General features: G+C 41.6%; 1 protein-coding gene across 1 annotated transcript in view; it reads right to left on the bottom strand.

Moving 5' to 3' along the window:
* STARD3 (StAR related lipid transfer domain containing 3) overlaps positions 1-20,138 on the bottom strand; it is a 34,717-nt gene extending 14,579 nt beyond the window's left edge. The window contains exons 1-7 of the mRNA XM_020799294.3: positions 19,795-20,138; positions 8,904-9,187; positions 4,093-4,170; positions 3,341-3,418; positions 3,146-3,199; positions 2,787-2,904; positions 151-249 (exon numbers count right to left, since the gene is read on the bottom strand). Of these exons, the coding sequence (XP_020654953.3) occupies positions 151-249; positions 2,787-2,904; positions 3,146-3,199; positions 3,341-3,418; positions 4,093-4,170; positions 8,904-9,113 (637 nt within the window). The 5' untranslated portion in view covers positions 9,114-9,187; positions 19,795-20,138. The remainder of the gene's footprint in view (positions 1-150; positions 250-2,786; positions 2,905-3,145; positions 3,200-3,340; positions 3,419-4,092; positions 4,171-8,903; positions 9,188-19,794) is intronic.
* Positions 20,139-21,627: the final 1,489 nt, after the last annotated feature.

The raw sequence follows: 21,627 nt of genomic DNA, 5'->3' as shown, positions 1-21,627 counted from the left end.
GATAGAAGACATTCTCTCTCTCTCTCTCTCTCTCTCTCTCTCTCTCTCTCTCTCTCTCCTACTCAACAATGCTTGAATCTGAGGACTGACTGTCATAATACATCTTAAATATGTCAAAGTTGCCCCCAAAGAGGAAGAAACATCCCTCACCTGCAGCAGATTCTGGAGGGGAATAGAACTGCCCATCAGAAAGCGCCCCTGAATACAGAAGGGGTCCACGGGCCGCAGCAGACTGAGCTGCCAAGTACCCTGAAGAAAGAAAAAGCAATTAGGTTCATTCATAATCATATTACCTCCCACGTACATTCTGTGCAACAGCACATGAAGTGGGAAAGTTCAGTAAAGGGCAAACTGATGCTTGAAGAAAATGGGAAATCTCAGAAATTCTACTTCCATATAGAAAAACAGAGGCCAGCAGGCTACACTGGAGAAAGACTAAGACCCAGTCCAGATATCTGAGAGTTGTGCAGCAGAGACCGAAAAGGGGCTCACAGAATTCCTTTCTCTCATCAACGCAGGTGATCTCAGCACAAGACACTTCCACTATACATTTGAAGGTCCTGCTAGATTCCTCATTTCCAACCAAGAGTGGAGCAAAAACCTCTTTTCCTCACATCAAGATCTTTACCGCTTTGTGTAAAGATGTTTCTAGTATTCTTTTCTTTTGAGGAGCAAAGAATGTACACACACCACAAATGGAAAAGCACACTTAGCTAAATTGTGGGGTTTTGCAAAGAATGATCTCTCTTTTTTTTGTACAAAAAGCAGTTTTTGCTAAAGTTGAAATGCTATCAAAAGTCTCATGTAATTTGTTCCCATCCGCATTGGGAAAGAAAAAAACAATGCCATTTCTTATCCTTGCATGATGTTTATATCTCACAAGAGATAGTTTGCATCTCTCACAGAGAGCACACTGTGACTGGTCTGGCATTCTTATTTGGAGGATTTCAGCTGAAGATCTATCAGTGTGAAGGGGAAGAGCCAAGGGCAGAGAGAGAGAGAGAGAGAGAGAGAGAGAGAGAGAGAGAGAGAGAGAGAGAGAGAGAGAGAGAGAGAGAGAGAATGAGCAAACACAGACACTTGGAAGCATTTTATTCCCATAAACGCAGCCAGGAATTTCTTAACAAAGAAGAGTTTGTATTAAATTGTTGGTCTGACATTCTGGAGACTTAGGACTTGTAATCTAGCATCTGGCTGGACTGCACAGAAGCAGAGTGGGATATGTTTGGGATGCCTCCCCAATAATTATACACACACTAAATTTATTGTGAAGGTAAGATGTGTTATTAATGCTTTTATCCTGTCCTTCCTGTTGGGTAGAAGATATCCCCTTTCATCCAGTGTATACAAATATCCCTGTGAGGGGTGTCAGGTCAAGTAATCTAGTGAGAAGTCCATGAAGATTCAATTTAGAGTCTTTCAAGTTCTAGTTTGGCATTCTATGTATGACACCCACACTGACTAGCTCACTCTAGATCCAACATGAGAGTGTATATTTTGGAGGTAGAAGAGAACATGGGATGCTCAGGTATGAATGAGAAGCTCATGTTTGGTACAAATGCATGCAGCAATCTATAACCTTCTAGTCTTCAAGTTCCTAGATGAAGGACTGGCTTTTCCTTCTTCTCATCCACTCCCTTTTGTGTTTCAAATGGAAATTAAGATGTGATAAATTCGAACACGTATCTTGGAGACTGAAGGATGCCTATGATGATTATCTTGGACACACATTTGGGCACAACAAGAATGTCCCCCATAGCTTAACATGCACACGGAGAGACACTTTTGCTTAGAAAGGCAGGCTTATCTCTACCCTGGTATGAGCAATGGCCTCTTTGCCTATCATATCTATAAAGTGATTAAGCATCTAATGCAGCAGAGTGCTTTTCTCCTCGAACTAATCTGGAGTGTGTGGCTTTATACTTAGTGTTTGTTCATTTCTGTTATCTTTAACCCTCCCCTTTTTTTCAGAAAGGAAAAAAAGAACAAAACAGAAAATGATCTCCCCTAGGTATTCTGCTTTTCTGTTCTCCCCCAATACAGGAACAATTAGACATATAAAACAAGCCTGAGGCTGCAGAATGCTGGATCTTTTAAGTTACCTATCGTAGATCAGCAAGATGCCAACTTAAAATACTCTCCAGTTGCCTGTCTTAGAACAGGGATGGGTAACAAAGAGCTCCCTAAAGCCATTTTATAGCCCTTCCTTTAAAAACCAACCAACCAACTATATTTGATGCAAAATTGTGTGTGTTACACAAATTTAGACAACACCCTATTTAAAAGCAAAATATATATTTTGAAGGGGTTTTTATGGTGTGCCACTGATATTCAGTGGCACAGTGAGCATGGGTGCAGCATGTTCGAAGTCTGTGGAATAGGATGAAAACTGCTTAAAGTTTCCCATTCTTATTTTACAATGTTTCCCTTAGGAGGAAACAGCTCAAAGTCTTCAAACTACGTATTTGCGAAGGTTTTCACGGCTGGGATCTAATGGTTGTTGTGGGTTTTTCGGGCTCTTTAGCCGTGTTCTGAAGGTTGTTCTTCCTAACGTTTCGCCAGTCTCTGTGGCCGGCATCTTCAGAGGACAGCACTCTGCGTCTTCCAACTACCCCTGCCTTGCTTAACTATCAGATGCCTTGCTTAACTATCAGATCAAGGCTTAATAAAGGTATTACCAAAGTATGGATCTGTAATATATCATGCTACACTATCAGGGATCTTGATTTCATTACTGGGTGTGGTTACATTACATTCATTCATTATCATTCAACTCAGGGACTCACATTGTTCTTCCTCGGCCTCCTGAGGTAAGACTTTAAAGTCCAGAAACCATGTTTCTAGCCAGGCAAGGACAAAGGAAACAATGGGCAGAAGATAGCCAAAAGCCCCTTTGCTCAACAGCTGTTGGGAAAGAAGAAGGTTCATATCACTTACTGGATATCACTTAATAGGAACCAGACAATTCTTTTCGAAATTAATTGATGAGGATTAGGTATGCCTTAAAGCACGTAGAACCACCCTTTTGCATCTCTAAACCAATGAATATTTTTTATATGGTAAATGAATTAAATCTGGCTAGTTTTTCAGATTACAATATGAAAGATGACCCAACAATTGCTGGACATTCTTATCAGCAGCTTACCTGTGAGAAGATTACTTTCATTACCAGAAAGATACTGGAAACAAACGTACTGATCTTGAGAAAAAGGGAGCAGGGGAGAAGAAGAGAGAGAGAAAGTGAGAGTGATCCATGAATAAACAATACCAGAACTATTTCTCCAGAAGCTACAAAATGTGTATGTACAGAAGATCATACCAAAAATAAATAGCCTCTTACCGCTATAACCCACCAGTGTCGGATCCTTAAGACAGCATACCCTAGAAGCAGCACCGAGAACCGGAAAAAAGCCAAGACCTTTTATAGAAAGAAATATACAGGACATGATTGTACATTACTGAAGTACTCAGAGATACAGGGCAATAGAAACTGTCTATGAATCATGCTGAATTGGCATAAGAATATGCAGCCTTTCTGAATTCAGTGTACAAGAATATGCAGACTTACTGAGTTCTGCAGAACTTTGACTCAATTAGGAAGAGGCCTGTGAAATGCTAATGCCTGCAATACTTCCGGGGTCATCCATATTGATCCTTTAAGCCAGGGGTCCCCAACCCCCAGTCCGCAGACTAGTACCGGTCTGTGGCCTTGGAAGGACTGGGCCGCCAAGGTGCACTCCTGCCCACCCGCATGCCTGCCCCCCCACGCAGATACCCACCCGCCCACCCCTACGTGTATGGATGGATGCCCATCCGCCTCCCACATGCACGCATGCATCCCCCACACTCCTGTACACAGGCACAAATGCATGCATGCCCCCCGCACCCACATCCAGATGGACGCCAGCCACCACCACCCACAGTCCTTGGGAGAATGGTTTTCAACTAAACCAGTCCCTGCTGTCAAAACAGTTGTGACCCACTGCTTTAAGCAACCCTGTGCTTCCTTTTTAGCAACATTATTACTCCTGGCAAAAAAAGAGAGTTCCTCTTAGCTACTGTATCAAGTCACTTCATCATTGGAATACTTACAAATATGTCAAAAAATGATGTTTTAAAGTCATAGTCAACAATTTCTTCTCTTAAACTCTTCTTGAGATTTTGAGAGGTCTGCACATAAGCAAAATTAGAGAAAGAGAAAATAAGAAATGCTAAGAGTGTGAAGAGTAATGCTAATCTTGGATCTTCTCTAATAGCAAGCTGTGTGAAAGAGTCCCAGTTCATTCTATCCACATCTCCAGGACCAACTTTCCTTGATCTTAGTATCCTCCAGAGATACTGGATCATGAGTCTCATCACCATGATCAAGCAAAACCAGTGACTGCCAGTCAGGGATGATGACAGCTATAGCTCAAAACACATTAAACATATTAAAGCAGTGGTCCCCAACCTTGGGCCTCCAGATGCTCTTGGACTTCAATTCCCAGAAATCATGGCCAGCAGAGGTGGTGGTGAAGGCTTCTGGGATTTGTAGTCCAATAACATATGGAGGCCCAAAGTTGGGGACCACTGCATTAAAGGATAGATAGCTTAAGCTATATTCTCTTCTTTCTAAACTTTGACCAAAAGCATCTAGATGGTTAGGGACATACAAGTAGGCCATGAGGAACAAACACATTGACCATAAAGATTTCATTGCAGGAGTCCAAAAACTCATCCTTGCAGAGAGCCTGTTATTATACTATTATGTCATCACTTGATTATTTTTATTTTTTCCCCATCTTGAACCATATTACTATTGTTGCTTTTAATTTTATTGTACTGTTTTTATTCCACTTTTATTGTTAGCCGCCCAGAGTAGACTTGTTTCCAGATGGACGGGGTACAAATTTAATAAATAAATAAAATAAATATTGCACCTCTGAAGCAGGTACTCCTTGGTCCCCTTTTGGTGACCAATAACTTATACAGAAAAAAGTAGTTTAACAGAAGGTAAGCAATTTTTACTTTCTGTTAAAATGTATTTCTTTGTCAAGGAACAATGGAAATGGACAACAGAAAAATTAATTTCAAATTTATTAACAGGAGCAAGATTAGTGGTAGCAAGAAATTGGAAAGCAAAGCATGGTTTTCAGTTAAATAATTGGTATAAAGAAGTCTGGAATATAGCTACTAAAGAAAAATTAACATGTAATATTAAACTAAAGAAAGGTTTGATAAATAAGAATGTCTTTATTGATAGCTGGCGAAACTTTATTGATTTTGTATTAATAGAGGGTTCTGCACCTTTGCAAGACAATGCAGGTAGGGAAGGGGAATGGGTTCCTCCATAAAAGGAGGAAAATATATGTTTATATTTCCAAATAGTCTCCAGTCCAGGAGAGCACGTTTTGTTAATTTGCACCCTCCTACCACCAATGTTAGTCTGAAGATCAGTGGGTCAAGATCGCTCCATGATTACATGGGAACACCATCAAATTCTTCTCCTCACCGAGCAGTACCTGCCTGCCCAGCAATAAAACCAAGTGTATAAAAAGCCACATATGTCGAGCAGTACATAAATGGAGACAAGCCAACATTTGGCATGGCAGTCAGGAAATCTTAAACCACATGTGACAAGGAGACTATAGCATCAGACTGAACTTCTCCATAACAAGTTTACAGGCCCTCCAAACTCACTATAAAGATAATTTCTGACACAAAGACAGTTAGGTAGCAGGTAGGGTGGGTACTAAATCAACAGGATCTCACCCCTCCTCTGTTAGTATGTACACATTTGAATCTGGCAAACAGCTGGACATAGGTCCTGAACAAAGGAAGGCAAGTAACATTAGAGATCTGCACAGACCTCTTCCCTTCCTCCTAAGTAGCAGCTTCCTCTTTACCCACAAATACCTCCTCCTTGTTTGGTGAACTCATCCAGGATTGAGTCCTAGAGGGTTGAATCCCCACCCCATTTGACACTCTAGCATTCATCAACAGTGTCTTAAAGCAGTGGTTTCCAGCCTGGGGTACCCAGATATTCTCAGACTACAGCAGCTAGAAGCTTTCACCGCTAGTTGTGTTGGCCAGGATTTCTGTGGGTTGTTGACCAAGATAATCTGGGGACCCAAGGTTGGAAAACACTGGCTTAAAGCACTGATGAGCTGCTGAAATGATCACAATTCCCAAAACTGAAAGAAGAAGTGGTATGGAAGACAGAGCACAAATGCCTAACAGAGCCTTCCCCCGTATGGTGCTCCCCAGACGTGTTGAACTGTAACTCCAGGAAACCCTTAGCTAGGCTGAGATATTTCAGGAAACAAACTGGAGAAGGAAAGCCTAAAAAGAAAGAGTTCCCTTCCCTGTCTGTTTTACCTCCAAATCACACTTGCCTGTAATTAAGACCTGCCCAATAATGGTGCTAGGCTTCTACCGTGTTCCCCCCAAAATAAGACAGGGTCTTATATTAATTTTTGCTTCAAAAAACACATTAGGGCTTATTTAGGGATGTTTTAATTTTTTCCATGTACAACAATCTAGATTTATTCAAACAGTCATGTCATCTTCTTCTGGTTGCTGCACAATGGTAGAGGGTGGGGTTTCACTTAACTGGGGCTTATTTTTGGGGTAGGGCTCACATTACGGGCATTCTGAAAAATCATACTAGGGCTTATTTTCAGATTAGGTCTTATTTTCGGGGAAACAGAGTATCCACCTTATAAATCTGTGCTTGCCTAGCCTCCTAAAGATAATCAAATATGGCAAGCAATCAAACAGAAACCCAGTGGTCAATAAAATAAACACCAGAAGTATGAGATGCAAACAATAAAATCCCATCATAAAATGCAAACAGTAACACACTTCTGCGTTATAAAATGCAACAGGAAATAGCAGCACATGTTAAAAAATCCAATTATATAACATCACAGAGAAGCTAAGGGGCACAACTAACCCCTGCTGCCATATTAAAGCAAGAACTGTACCACCTCAAAAGACTCACATTCTCTGTGACAACACATGATCAGTGGCTATCTTTTACCTCCCAATCTTTTAGAAAAGTTATTTTTTTTAAAATTGCAGCTCCCAGAATCCCCCCAGCCAGCATGATTAGCAAGGGAACTATGAGACTTGTAGCCCCAAAATATACCTTTCCAATCTCTGCAGTGTAGCTATGCAGAAATGTAAACACAAATGAATAACAAGCAGCAGGCAGCAACCATCAACTGGATCAGCACATAAGATATATAGAGAGCACAGAGGTTCAGCCATTAGCAGAAGAGGCCTTCTTTATGTCACATTTCACTTGGCCATGGCACTGAATTTTCCAAGGTGCCCGGAGGAAGCAGCTCCATTGGGAGATCTTGTCCAAGATTCAAAAAGGAGGCTCTATGTAATGAAATGTGTGTTGTTCCACTGCCATCTATCTAGTGAGGTGGACAACTGATGGTCCTCTAGCTGCTGTTGGACTGAAACCTTTGGCTATGCTGTTTAAGGCTAATAGAAGTTGCAATGTCCAGTTGGTATACCACAAGTCCACACCTGACCTGTACCTTCCTCAGCTCTGGGATCTGCATCTGGGTTTATGGCCTGGGTCTTTGACTGATACAAATACTCCATGAAGTGTCTCCCCCCTACTGCCCCACATCCATGCTGTTATAGTACTCCCTCCTTGGCTGGGATATCCTGGGTTCTACTCCAGATCCCTCCACATAAGACAGTGCACATGCTGAAGTAGTGCTGGCTTATAGGCTATTTTTATAAGAAAAAAAGAGACCCCCATCAGCTGGGAGTCCTTGAATGTGTCAGTTATTAAGTTCTGAACTACAAGTTCCTTAATCCCCAACAACTGGTCATGCTGACTTGAGAATTACGACATAGAGAAAGATGTCTTATAACAAAAGCTCAAGGGACAACAAAAATGGCATTTAGTCTACATGAGCTTCACCCTGACCTATCTTACGCTGTCACTAGAAGTGGATGGTAGAGAAGAGGGAGGGCAGAGGGTAGATTTTCCTGATACTCATGAAGAGCCAGCCATGATGACGACGAAGGAGTTTTCCATCTGAGGTCAGACTGGCTCTTCTCCTCATACCCTGCAGGCTGGGTCACTCAGCTGAGTCATTAGTTCACCCACTGCCATCAGCCTGTGGCACACATTGGTCTCGATTTGTGTGGGTGTGAAGACAAATGTGCATAGGCTTACTCTCTTTTTTCAGCCCGGCAATTAAAACCATTCTAAGAAATGAGTCAGCCTTGTTTATCATTTCTGCTGGGATAAACAACTTGACTAAATTCAGTTCTGCCTCTGACGTTGGAGCCTCAAAGATGTTGACGGGAAGAACTCATAATAATGAAACAAAGAGTTCTTCTCTTCTGTTCTAAGATGAGCAATTGTGCAGAAAGCAACTGGCAACTAGCAAAGTGTGGGATTTCTGACAGCCTTGGAAGCCTCCTTTGTAGAAAAGAAGAGCAGCAGTGGCAGGCTTTTGGGCTGTAGCTGACCCAACCAGAGTCACTGTTCTGACCAGACATGCCTGGAAAGCAATCCTGTCCAGGCCAAGATACAGAATTCTGGACTATCATGTAAGTCACACACTTAGACCAGGTAGTGAGAGAGTGAACTAGCCAGCCATCAGCACAAAGGAATCGCATGCCTGCTTTCAACCTGGACAACATTGTTGCCTGTATAATCTCTGCTCAGGAAGCAGCACTTTATGGGCATTTCTCAGTTCTGTTTTGTACCAAGCCCTATGAACTATAATGTTGAGAGATAGCTATTCCTGACTTGCTGGCTTGTGAAAATCCAAACTGCCTGGTGGATTTTTAGGAGCTGTGGTTCAAAACAAACAAAGAAACAAAATGTAAACTTTCTAACCCTGGACCAGAACCCTTTATTTATCAAGGTTGGATTCTGAACTCACATTCAGCTCAATGATCCAGAGGAGTGAAACGAAGAGGAGATCAAAAGTCACAAAGAGGCAGAAGGTCCGCCGGACATCAGAGATGGCTCTTCTCCTTTCAGGAGAGTGGTAGTAGTGTGGAGAAAAACCCTGAGTATATGAAAGCGAGGACGCAATGGTGGGAAGGCTTTGCTCCAAGTCACTGTTCTGTAAGCTCAATGGCTTGGTCATCCTCAGACAGACCGGTGAAACGGCTGCAAAGCATGTGCAAAGTTGACATCCGTGACTCCGTCAGTGGCTCATCTCTGGGGAGGGAGGCAGGGAGAGAGAAAGAGAGAAGGAAAAATAGAGATATAAAATCTTTCAGATGTGTAAAGGCTTGGAGTTCAAGATACCATATTATATTTCTTTGATTTATATCTCCCCTTTCTCCTAAAAAGTAGTATCAAAGGCAGTTTACTTATTTTATTTATAGGCCACCTTTCTCCCAATAAGAGGACCCAGTTAGAAGACATGTGCAATAAAAACATTATAAATAAATCAAATTTATGCTGTATGCATAAACAGAAATCAAATGATTCTTTAAAAAATACAGTAGTTGACAATATAAATAATATAAACAATGAGAAAAATATGAAATAATAAAATAAGCATTCTCACGCAAGTATCAAGGTGTAATATCAACATGTAGAAAATGTGAAGCAGGCAATGAATTCCGCCTTTCCACTGCTTGTTTAGCAAATGTAGCACTCCTATGGGATATAGAGTAGTCTGTACCAAGTAGCAGAAGTAAAACATACATAAAGGGAGTTATTCTTGATCTCAGCTGCTAAAAGTTTAAGATACTGTATTGTATATTCAAGCTCCTGGTCTTAACCATCAATCGGTTGCTGGGATCCTTCCTAAAATAGGGAGATTTTTATGCAGTGGCAAAAGGGCATCAGGATGGTGAGCATTCTAATGTCCTGTAGTAGGGATTCCATAGTCTGGGAGCAGCTACCGAAAAGGCTTTCTCAGGTGTCCTCACAAAAGATGCTCCTGAGAAGGACCTTTCCTGTAGATCTCAAAACCCAGGGACACTTGCAGGGGAGAATGTAGAATTCTAGATATATGAAAGGAACCTTGCTTTATTTTCAACGTACAAAGGGTGTCTGTATTTACCTTCAACAATGAGACACTTCAGGTTGATTGAGGCTACTGAGATATGGTCACCCTGTGAGAGGAGTAGTGATGGGAACTGCCATCCCATTATAGAAAGAGGGAAAGGATGCGAGCATGATTCTAAAGCATTATGGTGTACTGTTTTGAGTGCTGGAGTAGGACTCAGGAGATATAGGTTCTTGTCTTCACTTGGCCATGGCACTCATTAGGTGACCCTGGATCAGTCTCCCTCCCTCCCGCTCGCTCCCAGATTTACCTGAATGAGTTATAGCTGGAAGAAAGTAGCAAAGGGCTGTGATAATTACCACATGGAGAAAAGTCAGGAAACAAAAACACAAAAAAAACAAAACAAACACCACCGCCTGTGATACACCCGAGTACAAATTGCTCACTCTCATCCTTGCTTTGCCTGAAGGAAGACAGCAGCTCCGTATCACTGCTTTTTTCTGCCCTTTCTTGAGAGAAAGCTGATGAGGCGAAAAGAGGAGAGCAGAAGCACACCAAGGCCCCCAAGCAGGATTTTGAACATGAAATACAGTACAGGCAACGCTTTGGAGCAACAAACAGTGACCAAGAGATTGTGAGAACCGTATCTAGGCCTTTCCAATCGATGGTGCTTCACAAGTATCCACAGGACTTTCAGGCCAAACCAAAGCCAAGTGTGAGAATACTGAGCCACTTTGTCCTGGCTTCTGTCGCTTGAAGCCACCCAGATGGGAATTGAGAGAACAGTGCCCCCCTCCCAAAGCGCTCCAACTGTTCCATCAGATGGTGGTTCACAGATTTGGAAGGAACCAAAGGTCATCTAATCCAAGTCCTTATCCAAGGACAGCAGGGCTGGGAAGACCACCGCTCCTCCACCCTCCACTAGCTAGACTCCAGCAACAGATTAGATGTATCCAAGCTGCTGGTGCCACCCCCCCCCCCCACACACACACACACACCTTCCAGCAATTTGTGAAAAGAACAGTTCTTCCCTCAAAGCACACGCTGATGCCCCAACTAGAGTCTCAAAACACCACAAGGCTCCTTGCTCGCTTAAAACTAGGCTCTACTCTTGCCTGTTGAAACTCTAGACGTGAAGACGCCTGAAGTTCCTCATGAATATTCTCATGAAGAAAGGGTGTGAATAATCTGGAAACTCACTCACACATGTGTGACTGCTACAACAGCAGTAGCCTTTTTGGCTACTGATTAGAGGAAGCTGCAGAAGCTTCTGGTAGTCAAAGGGGCAGTGGTTAGACAGCTGGACCGGGAGAACAAAGTATCCGTTCCCCTCCCTGTGAGCCCCGAAAGTCACTGGTTCATCTCACTCCCTCTCAAAATAAGTGGGAGACAGGTGACAAACATGTTTGCTGTGAGGGACACGTTCCTTCCCCTCACACCAAGCCTCTCTATAATTACTCTCTGCTCTTTGATGCCAATCTGCACCCCACACCCAGAACATAAACTTTCCATTTATTACCTTCCTTCCTCTTACAGATCTATGATTTCCAGAAATGTTGATGCCACTGGAAAAGACAGCACTCTTCCTTTATATTCCCTCTGGAAAACCATGTAAAATATGTGCCACTTATTTTTGTTTCTAATATCCTTTACAAATTTAAAACCATTTTGTCGCATGAGGGATGTGGAAGTATTACTTGTTTATATGTAAAAACATAAATGCATGGGAAAGAAGTTCACTTTATAAATAATCATGTTTCACATATTAAACAATAGTTTGTTCAGATAGAAATTATAAATGTATTAAATGAAATTAACAGCACTAAATTGAAATTACTTTGTTTGGAATCCTGTCTAGAAACTGAGTGAAAAATAGGTGGATACTAAGAGATCTAACATATTACATTTTGGAAATTTATAAAAAGCCATCTAGGAGCAGTATCCAACAGTAACTAAATAGCAGGAGTTTGCAGGGAGCTGAAAAGGAGGGGAAACTCCCAAGTGTGAATACAATAACAAAATAGAACAAGGTTATTTATTTTGAATGTTAGCCTTTCAGAAGAGGAGCCTGATCAGTTCCATGATGTCAAAAAAGGAAGTACTGATTAATTTCAGAAAAGAAATGGAGAAAAAAAGAGGATACCTTCTCTCCCAGTCTCACTGAATATTAATGTTGTGAAATGAAACTTTGCTTAATCATTCTTATTTTCTAAGTGACCAGCAGCAGCTTGTGCTTCCCTTTTTTTTTATCACCCTCCTAAATTTCCCCAAACTGGTAAGCTCCTTTTTGCAGATAGGTTTATTTAGTTCGACCGTGTCAGAAAGCTGACTAGTTTCTTCCACATGTTGCAGAAAGCAGAGGAACTCAAAGTGGACAAAAAAAGAACCAAATCAGAACCTGTGACTTGTACATGTCTTTTCATCTCATTTCAACTCCAATACATGTGGCAAAATCCTGGATTGCATTTCTCAAGCAAATACCTGAAGATATTCTCTGTTTTTCAATATTTTAAGTCTCTTTCCAGCAAGTCCTAAATGTGCTTACAACTCATTATTGGGAGAATTAATAGCCTAGTACCAAATTACTGTGTTCCTGGAGGAGACTCTTGAGAGTCTGCTGGACTGCAAGGAGATTAAACCTATCCATTCTGAAGGAAATCAACCCTGAGTGCTCACTGGGAGGACAGATCCTGAAGCTGAGGCTCCAATACTTTGGCCATCTCCTGAGAAGAGAAGACTGCCTGGAAAAATCCTGATGTTTGGAAAGAGTGAAAGCAAGAGGAGAAGGGGATGACAGAGAACAAGATGGTTGGACAGTGTCACCAAAGCTACCAATATGAATTTGACCAAACTCCAGGACGCAGTGGCAGACAGGAGGGCCTGGTGTGCTCTGGTCCATGGGGTCACAAAGAGTTGGACACGACTTAAACAAAGCCAAATTAGAAGCATCTTGTCTTAAACATTTTATACATCATCACATTAAAATACTTCATAATCCAGTCTTTCTCCCTCTTTTATGCTAAACCTTCATCTCAAAACATGGAGGGGTGGAGAAACTGTGTTTTTTCCTTCAGACTTTCGCATCTCCTCCCTCATGTGTTTTCTGGCATCAACAGTGACCCTAGATAGCTGGATACTTGTACTTTAGTAGAGAAAAGGGGTCATGAAGAATGAAGGGAAAGATTTCTACATGCTCACAGGAAACCCTGGCTTTGGAATTATTATGAAAATACCATACAAAAGGTCCATAAACATCTGTGGGTTTTTGAACTTTCAGGATTTTGACAGAAGAGAAACTTTCACAGCAAGACATTTCTTTGTCTTAATAAGGAATTTTGGGGTGGGGCAGGATGTACTGTACTATGTCTCCTTGGAAGTGAGATCCACTGAGTTCAGGGGACTAACTTCCAGAAGTAGATATAGGACTGCAGCCTGAAAGAACCAGGTGTTTGAAAGACTTTCACAAATCTGTCAACGAATTATTCTTAAGAACAGTTAAACCAATGAAAATGAAAAGATCATTTGACAGTTGGGGGAAGAAAAAGAAGAAAACCGAAGGCAAAAGAGAGATCAAATTAGCTGCTCAAAGCTCCTGCATATCCCTTCTGCACTAGGGAGAATCTCATAACTGTGGCGATGAATGGCATAAAGAACACGGTTTGCACTCATACTCCACAGTCATCACCCCTACTATAAAGGAAGAAAATCCTCATTGTGGATGAGCAACCATCCTCAAACATAAATCTCATAGAACTACGCAGCATGTCAGAGATCTGTCTTGAGATGAGGAAGAAAGCATGTCCCTAGAAAGGTGGATTTGATTTAAATCCAAAAATTTGGATTTTTTAATAGTTTAAATTTTAAAAATCATTTTTAAAATTTAAATCATGATTTAAACTGTGGTTTAAATCAATTTTATATTTAGCAATCCCTCCCCTCCCCACAACCCAAGCAACGCTACACAATTCCTGTTCCAAGGCAACAGGAACCTTGAAAAACAGCACTAATGTGGAGGGGGGGGGGAATATGGCAGACCACTTTGTTGCAGCTGGGATCCTTGTTGGGCTGATCACAAAGTGAGTTCTAAACCAGAACACTGCCCAAACTGCCTTCTGAAGACATCCCCATGCCAAATATTTTGGATGAAACAGGTCACTGCCATAAGTCACTGAGCTAAGACAATACTAAGCAATTTAAGTGGGCAGTTCCCATTGTGGAGCACAATACAAATGTCACTCTTGCTCTAGACACGGCAAAGAAATGAAGGCAACCGCAACCTTCCCTAAACCTTGTGGCTTACAAAGATTATGGATGGCAACTCCCACCATCTTCAGCCAGCAAGTTTCTGTGTGCTATGATTTGCCAAGTGTTGCTAGGGGGCTGGAAATGGTCCAGGTTCCACCCCAACAGCTCTCATATCATAGGTGTGCCTGGAGTTTCCTAGCAGGTACGTGTTCCAAGAAAGGTTTACAGACATAGGAGGAAGTTTAAACTGTTCAAACAGAATGGCATACCTTTAAACTCTGGCCAAATATGAAGCATCGTTTCAGCCTGGCCCCTTGCCCAAACTTCAAAGGTTATTTCCAGCCCCAAAGACTGCTTTCAAGCACCTGAGAGTTGTACTTTGTATTCAAGATCTACAATACCAGGCAGAAAGCTCCTTTTGGCCAAAAATGTAACAACACCACAAAGGTGCATGAGCAGAATCAAAGCGTATTTGGACACTGCATTCACAGTTGTGCCTTTAAACTGATCCATGCTGGTCTGCTTTAGAAGTGGGGTGGAATATATTTTTTTAAGGATTGGACAAGAAGGGATATAGCAGCAAGAAGCATTAAATGGGCTATGAATTATTTGTTCTTTGGAAACAGAAATGGGATTTATGCAGTGAGCTTGCCATCACTAATCCTGACCCCATGGGGTAAGTCAGCCAAAAATAAAAACTAGGAACAAAACAAAGTGAAGCTGAAAAGGGATGCTAAGGCCCGAGTGGAACCACAGTGAGCATAAGTCACAGCTCTCTGCAGACTGGAAGTCACCAATGGCCATCTTCCATTTCCTAAATATGTTTTAGGGCATGATTTCAGGAGAGAAATATCTAGTCACATGCAAGGGTAGAAAGATAGTTTGAGGACAAGGCTTGCGGAGAAGAGACAACTGATCCCTTTGGTTGCTAAAGAAAGCCACTTCATTCTTCAGGCCTGGACTGCAAGACAGACGCCTGGACCAAAAAAATGAAATAAGGATGTAGTAATGAAGAGAGATTAACTATCATGGCACCCCAAGTTAAAATTCCAATCTCAGAGACAATGCGATGCTCCAAGCAGAGCTGGCTCATTATCTTGGCTAGCACCATTTCAATCATCTGTATGAAGTGTTTGCCTGTATTCTTGATCACCATCACAACTGCCAAAGTTACAGATCCAGTTGCTCTGTGCCACTCAAGAAACAAAAGGGACTCCAGTGAATTAGCCTGTCAAAACATGAGTGGTGGTGATTTATGGTTGAGGAAACCTGTGCTAAAAGGGAGCCATTAACTAACTTTCTCTGTCTTTTCAAAATCCTCACATCCATTTTCCCCGTCCACTCAGAAATTCCCCTCTACTTCAGAGGAAGTAACTATAAGGAGTAAGTGATAAGGGCTAGATTTTACAAAATGTCTTGGAACCATGACACCCATAGATCACAGGACACACTCTTAGACTAACATGCTTCCTGAAGAACCACTCATCGATCTACTGAAAATATTTCCACAAAGAGGAAGAGCTTTCTTTAATTTTCCAAGTTTTTCTCCTCAGCTCTAAATTTCAGTTTGGAAATCTTAAATCTCCTTTGGAAATCACAACAAAAAGAAGGACATGTGGGGGGGCCCTTAAAGAAAGCATTTTTAAAAAATTATAACTTGTTAGTAGTATAGCTGTCACAAGGCCCTTCCTTCCTTCTTTAGTTATGTTGAAACAGACTAACAGTGCCATCCAAACTCAAAGACTGGCCAGTTGTAGTGGATTTAAAATGGTTAAAAACCACCTGCATGCATGGCACAGCTGGATCTGCTGAGGAGTTCGATTATGCCAGATCCAAACTCTTCTCAGCTCGGACTCAACAATCACTATATGGAAGTCCTAAATAATTTCCAGTGTATCCACGATGGGAGGTATTTGGATTCAGCACAGTCTCAATTGGCTTAGTGTCAGCTCGGCTCTTGGCTAGTTAAGACTGTGCCCTAAAACGGCTCCATCCTTGAAACTCCTCTGAAGCTATCAAGCCATCACCTAGAAAGCTAGAAACTCAGTTATTTTGATGAATGCCAGAAGTTAATCAAAGGACATTACAGACGGCTCTAGAGTGCATTTTCCAAAGGTTGCAATTATTTTTCTTTTTAAAAAGGAAGAGGGAAATAATTGCAGGTGACCAGAGGAAAAAAGCATTGGGACAATATCTTCTGTCAAACTTCTGCTTCTGAGGGTATGGAGACAGGCAAGTGTAGCTCTCATCTTCACAGGCGTTGCCGGTACAGCTACTATACCCTTGCTGTTACATTTCTGTAGTTCTCATTTGCACCTGTTCACACAGTTTATATCAGCACTCATCTTATTGTTCCCATGGGGTAGCTAGTACTATACAATGAGGATTGAAAAGACAGGGACAGTAACTCATTAGGCACATATTTATCAATTAAATTTAGCAAAAAGAGTTCCCTTCCCTAAAATGCTCCACATTTTCTAAAAAAAAATGCTTTGTAGCTATTCTATATTAGGCCTTCAGGGCAATTTACAAAGAGGCAACCAATACGGTGTAGAGATCAGAGCACTGGATTGTGATTTGAGCTGTGAAATCACTGGATGACCTTACGACAGTCACTCTCAAACAATCTAACATACTTCACAGGCTAACTGTTAGGGCAAAGCGGAGAGGACCATGTAAAGCAAAGTGTGCTGCTTAAAGCACTCTTTGGATGGTTTGCAGCGTAAATATGCAAACAACACTTTGCCCTCCAACAAGCTAGGTACTCATGTTACCAACCTAGGAAGGATGGAAGGCCGAGTCATGGCTACACAAATCCATTGGAATCAATGTACTCTCTAATTTTCAAGCCTGCTGGATGGGGCTCCACCTCTCTCATGCACAACTTCACCCCTGCATGTGTGTGCAACTCAGCTCCCCCATGTGCAGGGTTCAGTTGCAACCAAAACCAAAGAGGTTGAATATGATCATTGCACAGAGGAGGAAGAAAGCTGCATGGAATGAGGCAGAGTCACACATGTGCATGGCTTAGAGGGAATCTTGATCTAACTAGGGTCATGATCAGAGACTTGACATCAGTACTGCAGTTCAACCACTGCACCACAAGGCTTCTTGCACAATGTCCTGAGCTCATAGAAGGAGAGGGATAATATAAATGTAACTAATAAATAACTAATAAACAATGATAATTTATCAGTCCAAGCCTGAGAATTTCCTACAGCCCAATTTTCATGAATGGTTGCTTTCTCCAGCCCTAACTCAAAAATTCAAGATACTTTCTGAGATCCTATTACTTCCATTCTCATTAATTAAAAATATAGCTTTTTAAAGTGATTACACCACATATTATCACTAACTGATGTCCTATCCACTCTTTTTTTGTTTTACTGTTACACATTGTAAAATAATTGCTTAAGTGTACTTTCATTATTGTCACTGTATGGCTGCTATATGAAGAAAGGCATCTAGGTACACAATAATATAATAATTGTCTGCCGTCAAGTCAATTCTGACTTATGGCAATCCTTTTCAGGGTTTTCTAAGTAGAGACTACTCAGAAGTGCTTTAGTACTCCCTTCCTCTGGGGGCATCATTGGGCAGCTTGCCCAAGACCACAGAGGCTGGCTTTTCTAGGATGCCCAGTGGGGAACAGAACTCCCAACTGCTTTGCAGCCAGAAATCTAACTAACTAAGCTATCCTTTTTCAGTAACTACAACAATTCTTAGGTCCCCTAAGGTTCAGACTGAAATATCAAGATGAAGAGCTCAGGGATGGAACTTAGTGGTATCTGTGGACTTCTGTTTTTACGAGGTATCTCAAACTTCTAACCTCTAACCAAGTTCAGGATTACAACTCTCTTCTGTATATTCTCACTTCCTAAAACATTTTTGCATTCTCTGATCATTATTCATTACACAATATTTGGGGTTATCTCAGTCACATGTTGCTATTAAGAAAATTTATCAGTGCTCCTTTCTCTAGTTCATCTATTCAAGATTCTCCTTTTTTGTTGTTATGTGCTGTCATGTTGTCTCTGACTGATGGTGATCCTTTGAACGAACTGTCTTCAAAATGTCCTGTCCTCAACTGCCCTGCTCAACTCTTGTAAACTCAAGTCTGTGGCTTCCTTTTCTTATATTTGGTTTTCTTTTTCTGCCATCTTCAACTTTTCCCAACTTTATTTGTCACCATGAGAATCCTGTCTTCTCATGATGTGCCCAAAGTAGGATGGCCTCAGTTTCAGCATTTTTGCCTCCAGAGATGGTTCAGGCTTGATTTGATGTACAACTCACTTGTTCATGTTTTTGGCAGCCCAGGGTATCCACAAAGCTCTCCTTCACTATCAGACTTCAAAGGAATCAATTTTTCCCATCAGATTTATTTACTGTCCAGCTTTCACACTCATACATGGTGATTGGAAATGCAAGAGTGTGGATGATCCTGGCCTTGGTCTCCAGTGACAAACCCTTACACTTGATAATCTTTCCAAACTGTTTAATTGTGAGACCACAATTTGTTTTAATTGTGAGAATCCCTTTTCAAATTGCCCCTTCTCCTAAGGTTTGAGATGTTCAGGTTCATAATGGTTTCACCTCTCAGCTGAGAAGCCTTTTTGTAAAAAAAAGACAGCATTTATATGCTTAAAGGCACAATCCTCATCATATAACAGATATCAGTTATGAATTAGAGACTCCCATTTTTTAAAAAAATTACCTGTGGCAGAAAAATAAGCCAGTACAGACCACAACAAATCTTTAAATTTTCCAGATGCCAGAATAATCTTTGTTACTACTGTGGGTAGTCTAACACAGCAATCGCTGTGAAAATTAATGCATAAGAAGGTTCATACAGCGAGGCTGCCAATACAATGTAAGCAAAATACTTAGAGTACGCAAAACCACTAGCAATTACGAGATGCATTAACTCATGAATAAAGCTGGTGCATTCTGAGGTATCCAGTCCAGCCCTCTGTGACTGAACTATGAACCAGGAAGTCTCCCAAAATTTTGTATCTATCATGAACTTCAATCAAGCTATTCTCCTACTCCTACCTAACCCGTATTTACTCCATTTTCTCTACACTCAAATATGTATGCACCTGCCAAGGGCAAACAAAGCTTTAGACATAACACAAAGCCCATGGAAGCTTATGAGATAATACTATTGTACAGTATGTGAAACCAGCCTTTAGGGTACTACAACACTGCTGTTTTAGGTCTGACCCTATCCCCAACAACAATAACATAACAAACAGATGCAGTACAGTGATGAGGAAGCCCAGAATGTTAGGATAGAAAATCATAGAAGAGATAAACCCTTTTTCCTATTCCCCCCTCAGCCCCACATCTGCAACACTAGGCAGCTGTAAAGATTCCTAAACTAGTGAACGTAACTAGCGTTAGGCAATCTTAATAATTATTTGACAACAAAGTATCTGGTCTTGTTACTCATTAATAAGAACAATAAAGATTCATATTTTAGGGTTTGCAAAGTTGCCTTAGCAACCCCTCATCCTCCTGGGCAAAACTAAGTTACACCCACTACTGGACAATTAATTACCTGGCGGGTCAGCAGTTCCCCTATCAGGCGCCCGTCTCCAGTGTCAAGAAGATCCAAGCGAAAAAAGCGGAAGTCCTGGGAAGCGAACCGGACACTACTTCCGGTCACATGATCTGAGCCCGAGCGGACAATGAACGGACAGACAACCGCCCCTTTTCTCCCCCGCCCCTTTTCCCTCTGCTTTTAACTTTGGAAGAGGAAAAAAAGGAGGCGGAGCCAGAGACCAATCTCCGGAGTGGAGTGGGCAGAGCGCGGGAAATAGAAGAAGAAAACGAATTGGCCGACGGAGGAACGGGAGGGAAAGGGTAAAGCGTCCATTGGTTGAAAGGAAACCGGTTAAGTATGTTGTCCTTATTGGCTAGTTCGGGCAAGAGGGGTGGGTTTAGAACGTGAGACGGAACAATCGTGTATCAGGAAGGACGAGTGCGAGAGGCACTCATTGGTCACGGTGACAGGCAAGGCGGCCCAGTAATTGGTTAAGCAGAGAGGAGGAAGAGCCAATAGGAACTCGAAGGGCATCAACCATTGGCAGAAGGGAGAATGGGAGAGCGGGAATTCAGTAGCGGAAAGAAAGAGCATCTGTTTAGTCCTTGCGCAAAGGCGAAGCCTGACAGCTGGTTTGAAGGGCAAAGAGCGGGAGACGGCTGAAACCTGTGCAGATGGGAATTATAATACAGTATAAGTACTGCAAAGCTGGAAGGGACCCTATGGATCATCAGGTCTAGCCCCTGCCAAGGAGGCACTGTGGGGAATTGAACTCCCAACCTCTGGCTCGGCAGCCAGAGACCTCTCTAAAGCACTGAGCTAGAAGGATGGTTAAAAAAGGTTAGAAAGGACGACAGCGGGCACGATTCTGTTTGTCTATGTAAATGAAAAAAAAAAACACGGTGTCTTGAGGATGCTATTCGTTCATCTGGAAGTCTTGTGCGCGCGTGCACAAACACATGCATATTTTTTTTAATAAAATGGGCACACTTGTCTCGGAAAAGTTAAAAGTCCTTTCGCCTTTGAAGCGGCATTATGCTTAAAATAAGGATGGTGCCATTACTTGAAGTCCTCTCTGTTTTGGAGTATGGCTCCCTTTTGAACGCTCCTGGAATCGCCTGCCTGCCCTACGTTAATATGTTATATTCAGATAGTAGGAAACGGGAGGGTAGTTTTGGCTCCCTGACTTTGGAGTGTTTTACTTCTCATTTGGGGACTGTGAGGATTCAGATGTTGCTGGACTCCATTTCTTATTACAGTACTGTACTTCCAGCCTGGCCATTAAGTAGTGAGATTCTTGGAGTTGTAGTTCAGCAACGTCCAGAGGGCTGCAGGTTCCCCACCTTTGTTTTAACCGTTGATGTAACATGACTTTTGTATCTACTGCAAATGAAGAAAACCATTTCTGTTTAAGCTTGGTTAAATTGTCCAATGAACTGTTTCCTTGGGGGGGAGGGTTCATTTAAGTGTACTTTTATTTGTTGGTTGTTTTGAGCACTTTGGGAAAACAGCAAAGCTTTTTAAAATGTAAATTTTCTCAGAAAGTTTTGCCAACTCTCTGGATGTCACATATAAAAACAATGTTAGACATTTGTACAATCAGTACTTAAAAATATAAAGCCTATGATACGTGCTCAGTCTGAAATCCAGCTGTGGTACTCATGAATACATAAACCAGAATTTTCAACTGGGTGACAATGAACTTCCTCTGGAGCAACCCTGTTGCTCTGTCATCATCATCATCATCATCATCATCATCATCATCATCATCATCATCATCATCTATTATTATTATTATTATTATTATTATTATTATTATTATTATTATTATTATTATTATTATTATTA

The sequence above is a fragment of the Pogona vitticeps genome, chromosome 6 (assembly GCF_051106095.1).
Source record: "Pogona vitticeps strain Pit_001003342236 chromosome 6, PviZW2.1, whole genome shotgun sequence".
NCBI lineage: Eukaryota > Metazoa > Chordata > Lepidosauria > Squamata > Agamidae > Pogona > Pogona vitticeps.
Note: the sequence above shows the minus strand (reverse complement) of the source record. Positions and strands in the feature narration are given on the sequence as shown.